Here is an 18,015-nt window from a genome sequence, read left to right on the forward strand (position 1 = left end):
GATAGCCACCAAAAAGACTGCTTTCAACGTCAGGTCTTTCAGAGATACCCTCGACAAGGGTTCAAAAGGCGGCTTCTGCAATGCTCTTAGCACCAGATTGAGATTCCATGCAGGCACCACAGAGTGCAGAGGAGGGCGCAGGTGATTAACTCCCTTGAGAAAGCGCACCACATCTGGCTGTGAAGCCAGGGAAACACCCTTCAGGCGGCCCCTGAAGCAAGCCAGAGCCGCTACCTGGACTTTAAGGGAACTGAGCGACAGGCCTTTCTCCAGACCTTCTTGCAGGAACGCCAACACTGAAGAAATTGGAGCAGTGAAGGGAGAAAGGGAGCCTGCTTCACACCACGCTGCAAAGGTACGCCAAACCCTGGCGTAAGCAGTAGAAGTAGAGCGCTTCCTCGCTCTCAGCATAGTGGCGATGACCTTGTCTGAGAAGCCCTTCTTTCTCAGACGCTGCCGCTCAATAGCCAGGCCGTAAGACCAAAGGGGGAGGGATCCTCCATCACCACGGGACCCTGATGTAACAGGCCCTGCTCCACAGGCAGTCGCAGAGGATCGTCGACTGAGAGCCTGATCAAGTCCACATACCAGGGACGTCTGGGCTAGTCCGGACCCACCAGGATTATCCGGCCCGGATGCTTTGCCACCCGGTCTAGCACCCTGCCCAACATGGGCCAGGGCGGGAACACATAGAGAAGCTCTTGTGTCGGCCACTGTTGGAGAAGAGTATCTACTCCCAGGGATCGAGGGTCCCGTCCTCTGCTGAAAAAGCGCGGCACTTGGCAATTGGCCGATGACGCCATCAGATCTAGGCTCGGCTGGCCCCAGCGCTTCGTGATGTCCAAGAACGCCTGAGCAGATAGCTGCCACTCTCCGGGCTCCAAGGTATGGCGACTGAGATAGTCCGCCTTGACATTCATGACTCCGGCAATGTGGGCCGCTGACAGCTGTTCCAGGTTCGCTTCCGCCCACTGGCATAGATTCATGGCCTCCTTGGCTAGAGGGGCGCTCTTGGTACCTCCCTGGCGGTTGACATAGGCCACAGCAGTGGCATTGTCCGACAGGACCCGTACTGGCTTCAACGCCAGTACCGGGATGAACTCCAAAAGCGCCAACCGAATGGCTCTGAGTTCCAGGAGGTTGATAGACCACTTTGCCTCTGCAGGAGACCAGAGCCCCTGCGCTGTCCTTCCCAAGCAGTGGGCTCCCCAGCCCGACAAAGAGGCGTCCGTCGTGACGACAATCCACTCTGGGGTCACCAGAGGCATTCCTGCAGACAACTTGTCTGTCTGCAGCCACCAGCTCAGCGCCTTGCGCACTGCTGGGTCCAAGGGAAGGCGCACAGCATAATCCTCCGACATCGGAGTCCAGCGCTGCAACAGAGAGTGTTGTAGTGGTCTCATATGAGCCCTGGCCCAGGGCACTACTTCCATCGTGGCCGTCATAGAGCCCAACAGCTGCACATAGTCCCAAGCCCGAAGAGGAGAGGCTACTCGGAACTGGTCCACCTGAGCCTGACGTTTGACAATCCGATTGTCTGGCAGGAACACTCTGCCCACTTGGGTGTCGAATCGAACTCCCAGATACTCCAGGGACTGAGTCGGGCGCAGCTGGCTCTTCTCCAGTTGATGATCTACCCAGGGAGCTCAAAAGAGCAACCACCCGGTTCACAGCTTTGCCGCACTCTGCATAAGAGGGGGCTCGGATCAACCAGTCGTCCAGATAAGGATGGACTTGTACTCCTTCCTTTCGCAGGAAGGCCGCGATGACCACCATTACTTTGGAAAAGGTCCGCGGAGCAGTAGCCAACCCGAAAGGGAGGGCTCTGAACTTGAAGTGTCGTCCCAGGACTGCAAAACGCAGGAAGCGTTGATGAGGAGGCCAGATGGGAATATGCAGGTACGCTTCCTTGATGTCCAAGGAAGCCAAGAACTCTCCTGCCTTCACTGCCGCTATAACAGAGCGGAGAGTCTCCTTGCGAAAGTGCCGCACTTTCAAGGCCCGATTGACCCCTTTGAGGTCGAGGATAGGCCGGACAGAACCTCCTTTCTTTGGTACCACAAAGTAAATGGAGTAACGTCCCTTGCCAATCTGATTTTCTGGCACCGGAACGACCGCACCCAGGCGGATCAGGTTGTCCAAAGTCTGCTGCACTGCCACAGCTTTGACCGGAGACTTGCAGGGAGAGAGTACAAACCCGTCTCTTAAGGGTCGGCAGAACTCTAGCTTGTAGCCGTCTCTGATGACTTCCAGCACCCAAGCGTCTGAAGTTATTGTGGTCCACTCGCCCAGAAACGAGGACAGCCGTCCTCCAATCTGCACTGGGGCGTGGACCAAGGCCCCGTCATTGGGTACGAGACCTGGGGGGAGGACCGGAGGGAGCACCTCCGGGACGGCGGTCTCTGCGAAAGGAATGCTGCTTGGGGGAGAAGTTCCTCTTGAAGGAAGAGGGGGCAGAGGAGCCCGACCTGCCCGGGCGGTACCGACGGGCTTCCTGAAACCGTCCTCTGGAGGTACCGGAACGAGTACTAGCCCGAGCCCTGACCTCTGGTAACTTCTTGCCCTTAGATGTGCCGAGATCGGTCACGATTTTGTCCAGCTCGACCCCAAAGAGCAGCTTGCCTTTAAAAGGCAATCTAGCCAGGCGGGATTTAGAGGCGTGGTCAGCAGACCAATGTTTCAGCCAAAGCCACCACCGCGCAGAGACTGTCTGAGCCATGCCTTTAGCTGAGGCTCTCAAGACATCATACAGCAAGTCTGCCAAATAGGCTAAGCCCGATTCCAGGGCCGGCCAATCAGCCCTCAAGGAATGATCCGAGGGGGAAGCCCGCTGCACCATAGTCAGGCACGCCCTGGCCACATAGGAACCGCAAACCGAGGCCTGCAAACTTAAAGCAGTCGCCTCAAAGGACGACCTTAAGGCCGCCTCCAATCTTCTGTCTTGGGCGTCCTTTAGGGCCGTGCCACCTTCCACCGGCAAAGCCGTTTTCTTAGTCACCGCAGTGATTAAAGAATCCACGGTAGGCCACAGATAGGCCTCACGTTCACTTTCAGGCAAAGGATAGAGGCGGGACATAGCCCTAGCCACTTTGAGGCTCGCTTCCGGGACATCCCATTGAGCCGAAATTAAGGTGTGCATGGCATCATGCACGTGGAAGGTTCTAGGCGGGCGTTTCGTCCCCAGCATAATGGCAGAGCCAACAGAGGCTGAGGGAGAGACGTCCTCCGGAGAGGAAATCTTCAAAATGCCCATGGCCTGCACTAACAGGTTGGGCAAATCCTCTGAGCTAAAAAGCCGCGCTGCAGAGGGGTCATCCGCTCCAACCGAGTGGGGATCCGTCTCCTCCAAGGACTCCGCAAAGGACCGTTGGGAGAACTCAGATACGCTGCCCTCATCTACATCGGAGGGAGACAAGGTCCTCCAAGGCCTGGGAATCAACCCGAGGGCGTTTACCTCCGGGACCTCAACCTCTTACCAAACGAGGGAGCAGGGGCAGCGTTTTGCATAAGGAAGGCCTGATGCAGCAGCAAAACAAACTCGGGGGAGAAACCCCCCAGACCGTGCACTTCCGCAGCCTGGGCTACAGCCCTAGACGCACCCTCAACCGGCGCTCGCAAGAGCGGGGGAGACATGCTGCGCATCCAAAATGGCGTCCAGCGCGACACTCCGCGAAGGAGCCGCGCGGGAAAAACGGCGCTTAACTTTAGCCGCTTTGGTGCCGTCGCCCAAATTAAGGGCGTCCATGGCATTAATGTCTCCCTCAAGGGCGGCCCACGAAGAAGCCGTCCGAGCCGCGTGGCCGGCCAAGATGGCGGAGGCGAGCAGCGGGGGATGGGCGTTTATGGCGGGAAAAACCGCCACGCTGGAGGAAGGACCGGGACACTCATCGGTCACGAAACTGTCACCCAACAAGGGCGAATCAGACTTTAAGACCCCCGTATCCCCTCTAGAAGCGCCTAAGCGATCCGGGGAGCGACTCTTTGCGCCCTCGCCCTCCGACGCCATATGCCACGTGGAGATCAATCGGGGAACCCCCTGCCCGCTATAAAAAGGTAAAAATTACCTGCTTTCCGCTCCGAGCTGTAACGACCTGGTGTCCCAGTGAGTAGCTGCAATAAACGTTTAAATAAACGTCGAAATAAACGCCTTTAAGGACGTTCAAAAATTTTTTTTTTTTTTTTTTAACGGAGCCAGCGGGAGGGGGGAGAAAAGGAGGGACCTGGCGCCACCAGGTTTGCACTTGCTCAAGAAGAGCCCTCAACCCCAGGCACTCAACAAAACCTAAAAATTAGGCTTGGAGGCCTAGCCAGAGCTGCTGCTGTGTGTGACCACCACCTGCTGAGATAGAGAACATACTGAGGAGTTTCCGGCAGCACATGACCACATATAGGGAGGCAAAAGGATTGCTCTCTATCTCCACCTGCTGGTAGATGGACACAACCCACCAGTCTATGGATTGATCAGCTTGATGATATGGAATTTATTTTTTTTAATAAGAGGAATAATGAGAACTTTGTTAGAGCCCAGGACCGTATCTTCTAGTTTTCTGGGTTCCAGAAATATATATGGCCTTATGCCCTCCCCTAGCTGTGGGAGAAGTTTGACTGCTCTGATCTCTAAGAGGGTGGATAGCTCCTTTTTCAGTATTTCCTGATGTGAAGTGAAAATCACCTCTTAGGAGGGCAAATTTGAGAGATTTTCAGTAAACTGAAGTTTTCTTTTATTGTGTGGAGAGACCAAATTTCTAATGTTAGAAGTGACTTTGAAATATGGCTCACGTCACAGTCTCAATCACACAAAAATATCAACTAAAGAAGACTGCGGATACACTGTATTCACTGTTAATTGTGGAGAAAGTGGGGGAAAAAGTCTCAAGAATCACCCGGTCACACATCCTCAATATAGGGAAATTTATTGTAAGACCTTTATGGTGATTAGTCTAATCATCAACAGAAAACCCCCCTCCATCCATATTAACGTAACATGAAATTAAATGACTCAAAATTAGTGAATTTGTGCATATAATCTTAACGATATCATAAGTTAAATTGAATTGCTGGGTGACCAATGCAACATATATTCAGCAGGGCTGCACTTATCTTTGGCTCTGTATGTCCCGACGGACATCCATTTCGCCAATTCGCTTTCTCAAGGGAAACGAGCCTAAAAACCTGCAAACAAAAAAGTCAACAAGTTTAAGTCAGCAAACCAGTGAATACATATTAAAAACCAAACAAATTCTGACTCACAGCAGCTTCTCTCTTGCCTTGCCGCATTCTCCATCAGCTGTCAAAAAAATGGCGGCGGTTTTAAAAGAAAGCAACCGGATATAGAATTGAACTGGAAACTGTGTATCGGCGCCCAGATCAATGGAGTTCTTAATTCACATGTAACACCCCATTGTAGACTAGTATTGAGACCTTGTGGCACTACAGAATGCAAACAAAAAATCCAAAATAGCTCCTTCTGTAATAAAATGCGATTGATATCACCACCAAGTGGGGAGGGATAAATCCGGTCCGGTCAATGGCCAAACATCTCAATTCGCTAAACTCATGATGTAATACAGTGTTGGACAATTGGAGCTCATATACGCCATTTGGTAATACAGGATCTGTGCTCACTGATACGGGTACGTAAAGCCATTTTAGTCTTGCCCACATATAACTTCTCACAGGGGCATTTCAACACATATACAACATGTGTGGTCAAACAAGAAGTGTGATGTCTTAGATGATAAACCTTTTTATCTGCTGGATTACAAAAATTATCGGTTTGCTGAGTAATCTCACAGGTCTTGCAACTTGCGGATTCACATTTGAAATCCCCCCCCCCCACCCCCCGTAGTGGCAAGGAGTTGTTAACACATGGTAGTTGTTATCATTAAGATTATATGCACAAATGCACTACTTTTGAGTAATTTAATTTCAAGTCACGTTAATATGGATGGAGGGGGTTTTTCTGTCGATGATTAAACTAATCACCATAAAGATCTTACAACAAATTTCCCTATATTGGGGATAAGTGTGACCGGGTGATTCATGAGACTATTTCCCCCACTTTCTCCAAAATTAACAATGAATACAGTGTATCCGCAGTCTTCTTTTGTTGATATTAATGTTAGCAGTGGCCAACATTTTCTACAAATTCTCAGCCTTCTCCCAACGGGCAAATCTTCTGGCTAGAAAACGGGATTTCTATGTACTATGTATCTAGTCAAAAACTCTTCTCTGCTTTTGCATAGCTTACCATATGGGCTTAGGAGTCTCTACAGTTATGTGAGCAAGACCTCAAGCTTGGTTGTTGATAAGTGGTAAACATGTGGAGGAAACTGTATCCCTGGATTACTCCAGCATATCCTAAAGGTGGAAAAGTAGATTGAAGATGACAGCAGAGGATTCGACATACTAAATAGAGGTCATACACAGTCTTCTTGAACTTATCTCCAAAGAGATTCTCTTTGCTGTGTGGCACATCTGTGAATCTATCCTGCACATCCTCTGTGAGGCTGGAGACCTGTAGCCATGAAAGCCTCGTGTGCTTCGGCAGCTATGATTGAGGAGATTAGGTAACATCAAATGCAATGTAAGTTGAATAAACCAAATGTTTTCCATACTTCTCTCTTTGCTTCACTAAGTGAATTTCCTCTAGATTCTCTAAAGGAAAAAAACTCAAAGAACTCCAGCATACCTTCATAATATGTACAACCTCAATTATGAGGATTTGATAGGATAACATGCAAGAGTTAAGCATGACATTCTGGAAAGTCTCCCATGCAGGTCTAAGACTGTTGCCCCCAAGGGGACCAAAGAAACCTCGAACTTCTTAGCTTTTTTTCAGGGTACATTTAACAACCATAGACTGATGTGGTATCTGAATTCTGTTGAATCCAGAAGCTTCCTGAGCACTATATTTAATATCTGCTCCTTTCCAAAAAGAACAATAGTGTGTGGTATTTCCCACACCCTTTTCTATACACCTTGAAGATAGTTGTAGATAGGCACTACCATCACTTCTTTAAAAAAAAAAAAAAAAAAGAAGGCTTTTCTGCCATTCTTTGCACAAAGGTGGAGAAGAGTAGATCCTCAAGGGAGTGGTGATATAATCTTAGCCTGCAAATACAACAGAACTCTGAAGACTGCATCTGTTCTAAATCACAATTCTTCACTCTATAAGGAAAATCCCAGGATTCCTTATACCGCAAAATTATAAGTGGAGAAGATACCTTAGGGAATGACCAACCTTAGGGGCCCTTTTACTATGGTGCGTAGGTGCCTAAGCATGTCCAACTGGCACTACTGCCCGGCTACCACATGCCCCGGCGGTAATTTCATTTTTGGCATACGCCCAAAACATGCAGTAGAAAATATTTTCTATTTTCTACCACAGGGAGCTTACCCGGCGGTAATCGGCAGTTGGCACGCGCTAGACACTACCTGGTTAGCATGTGATACCTTACCACTAAGTCAATGGCGGCGTTAAGGTCTCATGCCGAAAATAGACGTGTGCGGGTTTTCATTTTGCCGTTCGTCCATTTTCTGGCACAATAAAAAAAAATCCCTTTTTTCCAGGCGAGCTCAGGAAATGGACCAGCATGCGTCCAAAATATGCCTACACCACAGCAGGCCACTTTTAGGCGTGCCTTAGTAAAGGGGCCCCTAAGTGTAATATTCTCTCAGAGATGTAGGAGTACTTTACTTTGATTTTGAGGCCTATTGACCCCAAGTAGCTAGAAAAGCCTTGTTGTTAGAAGCTATTCATTATGACTCAGTGTAGGTGATGCCTCATGGGGTCAAGGCATTGATATCAGTGTTGAACCGCTTAATATCATGCTGAAAGTTTCAAAGACTAGTTCTATCAGTACCACAGTTGATATTGATGTGCTTGATGCAGACACATTCATCAACTGGAGGTACTGAGAGTCTCAAGGATTCACTTTGAGGATGAACATGTTCTACTAAGCTACCAAGGGAATGTACATACAAAACTAAGTATATAATGGCAAAAATCTGGAAGTGTACACATATAACATGACAAGTGCATTTATCATGATACTTCTCATAGTACCAATAGCACACAAGCTCAATACCTGAAATTGTTGTGATCCATTCTTTAAGTAACATCTTGACATCACTGAATTCTACAGCTCCAGCTAAGTTAGGAGCCTGTGGTTTGAGAGAGGGAGATATTTTTGTCACAGTTGGTGGTGCTGAAACATTTGATGTTGAGGGACCTGCATCAACCTATTCACAAATATAACAAATAAATTACCAACTTCATGTTTTCCTACTTTTCAATGCACCTATATTTTTGTACTACAGCACTATTTAATATGTCATCATGGGTTTGTGAAAAATGTACTAAAGATTTACAGGAAAGAAAAATTCATAGAACATATCAAGGCCTCCAAAACCTGTCCTGAGGCCCCCTCAGCTCACTGGATTCTGAGGATATCCACAATGAATATTTATGAGATAAATATAGATGGCTTAAAGGTCCAGCACATATAAATCTCTTATGTGCATATTTGCAGTGGGTAGAATGGAAGATGCAGAAGCAGACAGGGTGAGAGATGAATGACAACCTTTATTGTATAATGCGGGTAAAAAGGTTGCCTGACGTTGCCGTGTTTCACCCTGCTCACCTTCTCCAGGGGCGATTTAATACCTCAAGTATATGCTATGAATGAGCAGAGATCCTCTCTATACTGAATGCTTTGTTTTCCTGGATGTTTACCATAGGTATTCTACTTTGACAGAATTACTCCTTGAGGTACTGTATCGCCCCTGAAGCAGCCCAGCAGGGTGGACGTGTACAGCACGCTTTTACCCCCATTTTAAAATAAAGGTTGTCATTCATCTCTCACCATGTCTGTTTCTGTGTCTTCCATTCTATTGGGACTAGCGGACCGCTTGACCACTTGTTTCCTAGGACTGTATTTGTTGTGGGTATCCTGACTACAGAGTGCAAAAACATTCATAACTGGACAGATCAATTGAAACATTAATATAATTTTCTTCTTTCTTTCTTTTTTTTTTTTTTTACAGGATCCTATTTTGGAGTTTAATTTTAAAGTTTTTAATTTTAAATCTGATAATGTATGCATGGGTGTTATCTGGGTGGGAGTTTCAGCATTTAAGGAGGGCTCTCTTTCAGTGAGCACATTTTTTTTTATTTGCAGAAGCAAGCATCAGAAAAATATATAACTGTAGTAAAGCTAAAGTACAACAAATGACAATACCGTGCCCAGATACACCAGGACAACAAGAACAATAACAAATTTCCATAAATTTATTTAATCAAAGACAAAAATTCCCAACCCACCCCTCCCTCAATCTGTGGAAGATGATAAACCCCCAAACCAAAACAAGACAAGTAGGTACTCATATCCCTCTTCAAGCAGAACATGCAGTCAAACATGGAGGTGAAATAACTTCCCACTTAGAAAAGGTCTTCTTCAACAAAATACAACTCTCTATATCACAAATATACCACAACTTAGTTATCCATTCTACCAAAGAAGGCACGATACATTGCTTCCAATGCCGCGCCAAATTAAGGAGGGCTGCATGGAGAGTATGATGAACCAACGAGGATTGCACATCAGCCCTACCCTTCCCTACCCCCCCCCCCCCCAATCCATCCCCATAGTCCGGCATCAGCCCTACCCTACCCTTCTCTTCCTATCCCCCCAATCTATTCCTGTAGCCCAAAATCAGCCTTACCCTTCCCTACTCCCCCATCCATATAACCCAGCATCAGCCCTAACCTTTCCTAACCCCACCCCTCCCTGTAACTAGTGCCAGCCCTACTCTATCCCCTACCCCATAGTCTGGCATCAGTCCTGACCCATCCCCTACCCCATAGTCTGGCATCAGCCCTGCTCTTCCCTCCCCTCTCCCCCACCCAGAAGCACACTAGCATTAAACACTTTTTTTTTTTTTAACATCCCGGGTACTGCAGAGCCCATCTCCACCCAAAAACCCCACCATGAATGAAATACAATAATTTATTTTTTAATCTGGGCAATGCAGACAGAGCCCACCCCCACTCAGAAGACCACCAGCATTACATAAAATAACTTTTACCTGGGTTTGAACTTTCCTGCAGAGGTCTACCACCCCCGGTGAGGCCCAAGATCACCTGGTACAAAGTGCAGCCTGGAGAGGAGGCCCAAGATCACCAAGCTGATTCCTACAGTGTGCCCGATTTCTCCAGCACTGCTCAACTCTCCGATTTTGCCCTTTGCAGCAGGTTTTCACCAGCCCGCATTGAGTCCCGGAGCTCAATGCTATACTTAGCTATGCTGGTATGGAGGGAGACCGGTTGACGTGGGCCGCGGGGTCACTTGTCAAGCATCACCATCATCACATAAGCAGCACTGCAGAATTGACCGCGAGCTGGGGATGGCAGATCCTGAGGTATGCAGCGCTGCGGCCACGTCATCCGCCGAAGCAGGTCCCCACCGGCCCGCCCCAATGCCTGACTCCCAACGCCGACGGACTCCCAGTAAAGATAGGAGGCGCTGCGGGAGTGCTGCTTGTTTGCTGGACCAACTCCCGGAGGCTGCCTTGCGCGTCTGCATGTGATGTGACCGATTGCAGCTGTGATTGGCGGTCACAGAAACTGGGCGGGCCTTAGATGAGTTTGGGTGGGCCTGGGCCCACCCAGGCCCACCTGTCGCTAAGCCCCTGCTTTGAGCAGGGGGAAAAGGGATCTTGTGATTATTATGGGCAACAGAAGGGGTAGGAAAGGAATAGGGGTAGAGGAACTGGGACTGGGATCTTGGGAATGCAAAAGGAGAGATCATGGATGGGAAGAGGGGATGAGGAACAAAGGATGAAGGATCCCCTGTTTCATTCATTCTATCCCTCAAACACTATATCCACCCCTTACCTCTATTTTCTCAAATACCTCCCCCCCCACCTCCCTTTCTCTTAGCTGATCTACAATTTCATCTTACCACCATAGCTCCTCTCAAGTCCATCCCATCAATGCTGAGTCTGTTGCAAAAAGGAGAGTAACAGTACCCTAGGATGACCTTCCTCCTCTGACAATCAGGACTAGAGTAGCTGTTTAAACTACAGAGGATATAATATTGCCATGTAGGTCAAAACACTATTCAGGCTTTGGGCTATACAGTAAGCAGTATGTGCCCTGAAAAATGGCTGTTCTCCTACTGACGGTTGGCTTCTGGACCCAGAGCTAGGGAGGATTTGGTACAGCAGGGGATCCCTTGAGCTTATGTTCAGCAGCATATGTCCAATTTCATGCTGTTCTGGAGGGGCTGGACAATTCTTTGGCAAGGGCCAAATTCTGTTGTCCTTGATGCAACTGTATAATGATGGCAAACCAGGGACCCTGCATATAACACTGTAAAACTCAGGAGTGGTCTTAAATGCCAAGACATGAATGCTAGGGAATGAGGGAGTTAATGTGGGTTGCACTTGGAAACAGAAGATGAAGACACTGCACAAAAAGCACTCAAGACTGGTAAACGGCTCTTACAAAAATAAAATTACCTGGAACTTATCTGAAGTAGCAACTTCCTGTTTTAAAACACCATCTCTCAACTTCTGTGGACTTTCAGTAGATAGAAAAATATTTTTAGCTGGGCTGCCAAACATCTTGTTTTTCAGTGGACTCTGAATCTTTTTCACAGGACTGACTTGATTTTTTTTCTTATTCTTTTTCTTGATTTTCATTGTAGCTTGCTTTAACTGTAGTAAAGGATGTTTTGATTCTGTAACATAAAAATCAGTGTTTTTAAAGCAATATTCATACTTTAAAATGCGTACTACAGCCCTAAGTGCACGCCTTAGAAATCTATGTAACTACCTGAATATAGAATTTCCACGCCACAGAACATATTTTTTTATTGTGTGTATAAATCCTCAAAACAAAATGAGCCATAGAATGTTGGGTCTATTCATACCTAGGTTCTTTGCTCTATCCTACTTAGGGCATTCACTTGTTTTATTTATTTTATTTATTTATTGCATTTGTATCCCACATTTTCCCACCTTTTTGCGGGTTCAGTGTGGCTTACAATATGGGTTAGATATTGGAAGTACAATTTGTTACAGATTGGTTATGGATTACATTTTTCAGAATTATGCGAAACAATTGAGGTGTCGTTAAGGAATGTAACACTGGAGTAAAAAACATTGAAACATTGGAAGGAAACAATGGGAGCTTAGAGGGCGATAAAAAGGCATAAGAACATATGATAAATATTTTTCTGTGATTGAAGGTAAGAATGATGTGATGTTACAGGAATGAGAGTTCAGAGGTGAATGTGTGGTGCATTCGTGAACAGTAGGTGTGGACTTTATGTGTTTTGGTCCTTTCCGTAAATTTTTTCGAAAAGATGGCCCTTCAATGATCTGCGGAAGGAAGCTTGATCGTTGATTGTTCTTAATTTGCGTGGCAGTGTATTCCAATACTGCGTGCTCATGTGAGAAAAGGTAGATGCATGTAGCGCTTTGTATTTCACGCTTTTGCAGTTGGGGAAGTGGAGGTTTAGGAAGGTTCGGGATGATCTTTTGGCGTTTCTGGGTGGTAAGTCTATTAACTCAGACATGTAGGCTGGGGCTTCGCCGTGAATGATTTTGTGGACTAGTGTGCATACTTTAAAAGTGATGCGTTCCTTTAGTGGAAGCCAGTGCAGTTTCTCTCATAATGGTTTTGCACTCTCATATTTTGGCTTTCCAAAGATGAGTCTGGCTGCCGTATTCTGGGCAGTTTGAAGTTTTCTCAGTGTTTGTTCTTTGCAACCTGCGTATAGTGAGTTGCAGTAATCCAGATGGCTGAGCACGAGGGATTGCACTAGGCTGCGAAAGACGGATCTTGGTAAGTATGGTCTTATCCTTTTCAGTTTCTACATGCTGTAGAACATCTTTTTAGTTGTGTTGTTAGCATGAGTTTCGAGCGTTAGGTGGCGGTTGATAGTGATTCCGAGGATTTTTAGCGTCTCTGAGATTTGAAGGTTCAGGTTTGGTGTGTTTATAGCTGTGAATTCTTTTGTGTTGTATTGGGAGATGAGTATTAGGCATTGAGTTTTTTCTGTATTTAATTTCAGACGGAATGTATTTGCCCATGTGTTCATGATGTGTAGACTTTGACTGATTTCGTTGAAGATTTCGTTAATGTCTTGTTTGAAGGGGATGTATATTGTCACATCATCAGCGTATATATATGGGTTGAGGTTATGGTTTGATAGGAGTTTTGCCAGAGGGATCATCATTAGGTTGAAGATGGTTGGTGAGAGAGGTGATCCTTGTGGTACTCCACATTCCGGTGTCCATGCCTTAGACGTGGTCGAATTTTATGTGACTTGATATGAACGTTGGGTTAGGAACCCTTCGAACCAATTCAGGATATTTCCTCCAATGCCAAAGTATTCGAGTATGTATAATAGGATTTCGTGATCAACCATATGGAAGGCACTTGACATGTCAAATTGGAGGAGTAGTATGTTGTTGCCGGTTGCAATTATTTGTTTAAATCTATTCATAAGGGTGACTAATATTGTTTCTGTGCTATGATTTGACCGGAATCCTGATTGGGCATCATGCAGTATTGAGTGCTTGTTTAGATAGTTTGTGAGTTGTTTGGTTACCATTCCTTCAGTTATTTTGGTTATTAGTGGTATGGAGGCTACTGGCCTTTAGTTGGTTAATTCACTCGTGCATTTCTTTGTATCTTTAGGAATTGGGGTGAGTAAGATTTTTCCTTTTTCTTTTGGGAAGAGTCCGTTCTGTAGCATGTAGTTCACATGGCTCGTTAGGTCTAATATGAATTGTTGAGGAGCAGATTTCATGAGGTTATTTGGGCACGTGTCTAGTTTGCAGTGGGATTTGGCATATCTTTTGAGAGTTTCAGAGATGAGGTCTTCTGATAGTATTTCGAATTCGGTCCATGTTCTGTCTGCAGGGTAAGTTCCTTCTTCTGGGTCAAGACAATCTAAGAGTGTGGCGTACTCAATAGGGCTTGTAGGTATTTTGAGTTGTAGTTGTTTAATTTTCTCCTCGAAGTATTTTGCAAGGTTGTCCACATCTGGTACATCTTTGCCGTTGTTTGTAGCTGGTGTGGTGTCTAACAGTTTATTCACAAGGTTGAAGAGTTTATGTGTGTCTTTGTAGTTTGGTCCTATTATTGTTTTGTAATGTTGTCTTTTGGTCTGTTTTATGGTGTATTTGTATTGTCTCCGAAGTAATTTCCATGCGTTTAGTGTTTGTTCGTCTTTTATTTTGTTCCATTCTCGTTCTAGTTTCCTGACTTGTGATTTGAGTTTTTTCAGCTCTTCAGTGAACCATGGATTTGTTTTTTTCCTGTGTTTTGCCTCTCTTTTCTGGAAGTATTCTCTTGAGCTGCAGCTAGAAAATAACTATTTACCAATCCATAAGAAATTAATGGCCTGGCTGTTCAAACAAGCATTTCATTATTAGCCTGCTAGTGAATGTATTTTTTTTTGTATTTGGATAAGATAGGGGTATTGCTTTATTTTTATAGTATCTGAATTACATCATTTGGACTGTTGCTTTTAGATGTAATGTGCTTTGAGGTATACAGGGGAAAAAGGTTCAAGATCAAATCACAATAAATAAATAAAATAGAACAGAAGCTAAGTAGCAGAAAAAGTTTATATATATATATTCTTTTGTTTTTAAGATTACAGCAGGATGTCAACATGATAAATCCTTAAACATAATAGGACAACTAATATTTTAAACAGAAACCAGTTTCTCTGAGTAGCTTTTCAAAGAAATGTAATGCATAAAATCTTAAAGTAATCCTCATCTCTTGCAATGCAGATAAAAGAAAAAGAAATCCAAAGCATTAAACCAAACATTCTTCTTCCACATACATGAAAGCAGAAATCAGTGGTTTGCAGAACAGTGACAATAGGATCATAATCAAATGACAATTTGAGATTATTTCCTATATGGTCATTAAATTATTTATATTATCTATCTAAATATCAGAACCCTGCATAAAGCGTTACATAATCAAACTTCATCTTACTTAGATGCATCAGTGCAATCATATAGGCTAGGGAGATCGCTTAGATCATCAACAGCTCACATGTTGGCATTGCTTGCCTGATGGCCACTAGGAAAAGTACCTCTTTTTGGGCAGGTCCTATTTTATGGAACTGCTTCTTGGAGCTAATTTGGAGAAGGTTTTATATAAGAAATTTCAAGTGTTACTGAAAACTCATTTGTTTCTGAAGGCTTTTGGTAAGGCAGTTCTGGGATCTGGTTTGACTTGAAGCACCTATATGTATGTTTATATGAACGTGTTTGTCTTTGAGAATGGAGTAAGGTGTGGGTGGTGGGAGAGGAATGAATGCTCTTTAGTCAGCAGTACCATCTTTCTTTCCTGTCGTATTTAGAATTCTTTTCTTCTCTTAAATGTTGATTTTGTTTTTAAACTGCCTAGACTTTTTTTTAGACCAGGCAGTATATCAAGAACTAATAAACTATGAACTGGGTGTCTGCCTAGGGTGGCAGCATTTGGGGCGGCATGCAAGCAAGATATTCTTTCCTCCTCTGTGCCGTGTTCAGTACTCACCCCACCTCGCCCTGCTGCCCTAACTGTTCCCTGCCTCAGGGAACAGGTAGGGAAGAGGAATGAAAATGCTGGATATGGACAGGAAAACGAGATGCTGAACAGGGAAAAGGGGTATGCTGGCCACCTGGGAGAAGAAGGGGAGATGTTAAACAAATGTGGAACGACTAGGAAAGGGAAGGGGAGATGCTGAAATATAGAGGGGGGGGGGGGGGGGGGGGGGGGGGGGGAGAGTAAGGCCTTGATTAACCCCAAAGGAGGGGGACACATGGCTGAAGGTTTGCCTAGGGCATCAAGTGCCCTTAGGCCAGCCCTGCTAAATATATTAACACAGCAGCATTTAGTCAACATGCAGAACATCGTTTTGAAATGTTAAAGGCAGATTACAGCACAAGTACCAGTATCAATATATTATGTGCTACTACAACAATCTGAGTTTACCTAAACACAAGGATATAATTTACAAATATGCATCAATAGTTATACCTGTCATGAAGAATTTTCTTGTGCTAGTAAATCATATAGAATGTAGTACTAAAGATAAATTGTTACAGAAATATGGAAGCCAACTAATCCAATGATTAGGGAAGGCTACTAAGCCAAAATTTACAGAGAAGTGCAAAATGTTCTGCTTGTTGTAGGTGATAAGAACAGGTGAGGACAAAGAGTGTCAAGTTGATGTAATCAGAACATATAAAGTACAAGAATTTCCTTGTCTTAACCAACTCAAATCCATATAGTACTCAAAAAGTGTTTCAACTTGATAAGAACAGGGGAAGACTTATCAAATCTGCACGAAGAGAGATGTTACAGAAGAAACAGATTATCAGGACTGGTTTTCAAAAAAAGTAGGGGAGTACAGCACAGAGTTGGAGGGTGTGTTTGTGTGTACCAAATGTTTGCTTTGGAATGAGTTTAAGTGTAATATATTGCACCACAAATGAAAAAAAAAAAAAAGCAAGTTTAACTTTTCTGGAGAGAGAGGGGGTAAGCCAGGAAAAAAATTATTACATAGAATAAAACAGGGAGGCTGGGGGAGGTGAGCAATCTAAAATGCATATGGAACACTGCATTAGAACATAGATGAACTTAGTGTAATGCACTGCCAGGTAACAGAATAGGACAATCAAGTTAATTAGAATTGCACATGCACTGTTCTTTGCCATCCACAACAAATGTTTAACTTAGGTTTGATGAAATTCCACAAACCACATTTCATATAAATAAATCCTAAAGATGAAAACAATGGTCTCCAGATGAACTGGTGGTTTACTGAAGTAGAAAGGAGGGGCACCAAACACTGTCTGAATGAAACATCCATACTTATATTTGTGTGTATACAGTTCTGTTATGGTTTATTCTTACCATCAATATTATTTGGCTGGAAATTAGTGATGCTGGCTGTCTGTTTATGTCTTTGATCATAGGCTGCTCTCAGTTCTTCCTGAAGCTCAATAGGCAATGCAGCAAAAACATCAGGGTCCACCTGAATGACAACACAAAAAATTAGTTTGATTCCATAGTTCGTAGAGGGTTTTAGATGAAGGTCTTGGTCCAAAAATCTAGCTGAAATATTATATAGTCAGTTAAACATTAATCAGTATTTTACTCTATTAGTCACCTCCAGTATTTGATTTTAAATTTTTGGTACGTTATAATTAAGTATCCTAAAAAAGAGCTAAAAGGAGACAATAGGTAAAGCATTGCTTAAAGATTCAGCTTTGGGTTGCTGACTTTAAATGATATTGAAATGTGGTATGCTTTTAAGTATTAGAACAGAGGCCCCCAAAATATGGGCTGCAAGCAGGATCTGGACCATTTGAGGTCAGCTGTTTGGCCCTCTCATTTCAAGAAAAATATTTGCTGTAAACATGCATTAAAAAAATAACCTTCTGCTACAGAATGAAGTGGCTGGGGCCCAGACTCTGGTAGGAGCAAGAGAAAAGAGGACCAGGCATCAATAGAAGAATATGGATGGACAGAGGGGCCTGGGCTAGAACCAAGATATAAGGAAGGGTTGGTGGGGGGGGGGGGGGGGAGGAGGAAAAGAGAGGAAGCAAGAACAGAAAATATTGGCAAGATAAAGGCCAAGGTTCTTAGGGGGTATGGTAGGATTGTGAATTACCTGGAAATATAGAATTAGTATTCTCTTACTCCATCTGCTCCACCCCAGAGATCCCTACCTACCCACTCCTGCAAATTTTTGGCTCAAATTTTGATGGTGAGTGAGCTCCTCTTTCCCCCTAATGCTCCTGGTAATTTGAAATATTCTATAAGGTCCTAGTTGTGAAAAGTTTAGTAATCCTTGTATTAGAGAATTTTCTATTTGCTTCATCATGGTTACAGTGTTACACAGTACAGGGGATTCAACTATGAAAGAAGCATGCACAGCCCATTTAAGTGTTTGATGCTATACTGAAAGCTGGGTTCAACAATGTTTG

General features: G+C 44.6%; 1 protein-coding gene across 4 annotated transcripts in view; it reads right to left on the reverse strand.

Moving 5' to 3' along the window:
* REV1 (REV1 DNA directed polymerase) overlaps positions 1 to 18,015 on the reverse strand; it is a 339,104-nt gene that overhangs the window by 19,470 nt on the left and 301,619 nt on the right. For 2 of the 4 annotated variants that reach the window (XM_030201417.1, XM_030201416.1), the window contains exons 19-21: positions 16,940 to 17,060; positions 11,524 to 11,744; positions 8,091 to 8,244 (exon numbers count right to left, since the gene is read on the reverse strand). In XM_030201417.1, coding sequence (XP_030057277.1) covers positions 8,091 to 8,244; positions 11,524 to 11,744; positions 16,940 to 17,060 — 496 coding nt within the window. Of the gene's footprint in view, positions 1 to 4,490; positions 5,173 to 8,090; positions 8,245 to 11,523; positions 11,745 to 16,939; positions 17,061 to 18,015 lie in introns of those variants that run through there. The other 2 variants (XM_030201418.1, XM_030201419.1) reach the window with 2 other exon arrangements.

Source organism: Microcaecilia unicolor, chromosome 4 (genome assembly GCF_901765095.1).
Source record: "Microcaecilia unicolor chromosome 4, aMicUni1.1, whole genome shotgun sequence".
In the NCBI taxonomy this organism is placed as follows: Eukaryota; Metazoa; Chordata; class Amphibia; order Gymnophiona; family Siphonopidae; genus Microcaecilia; species Microcaecilia unicolor.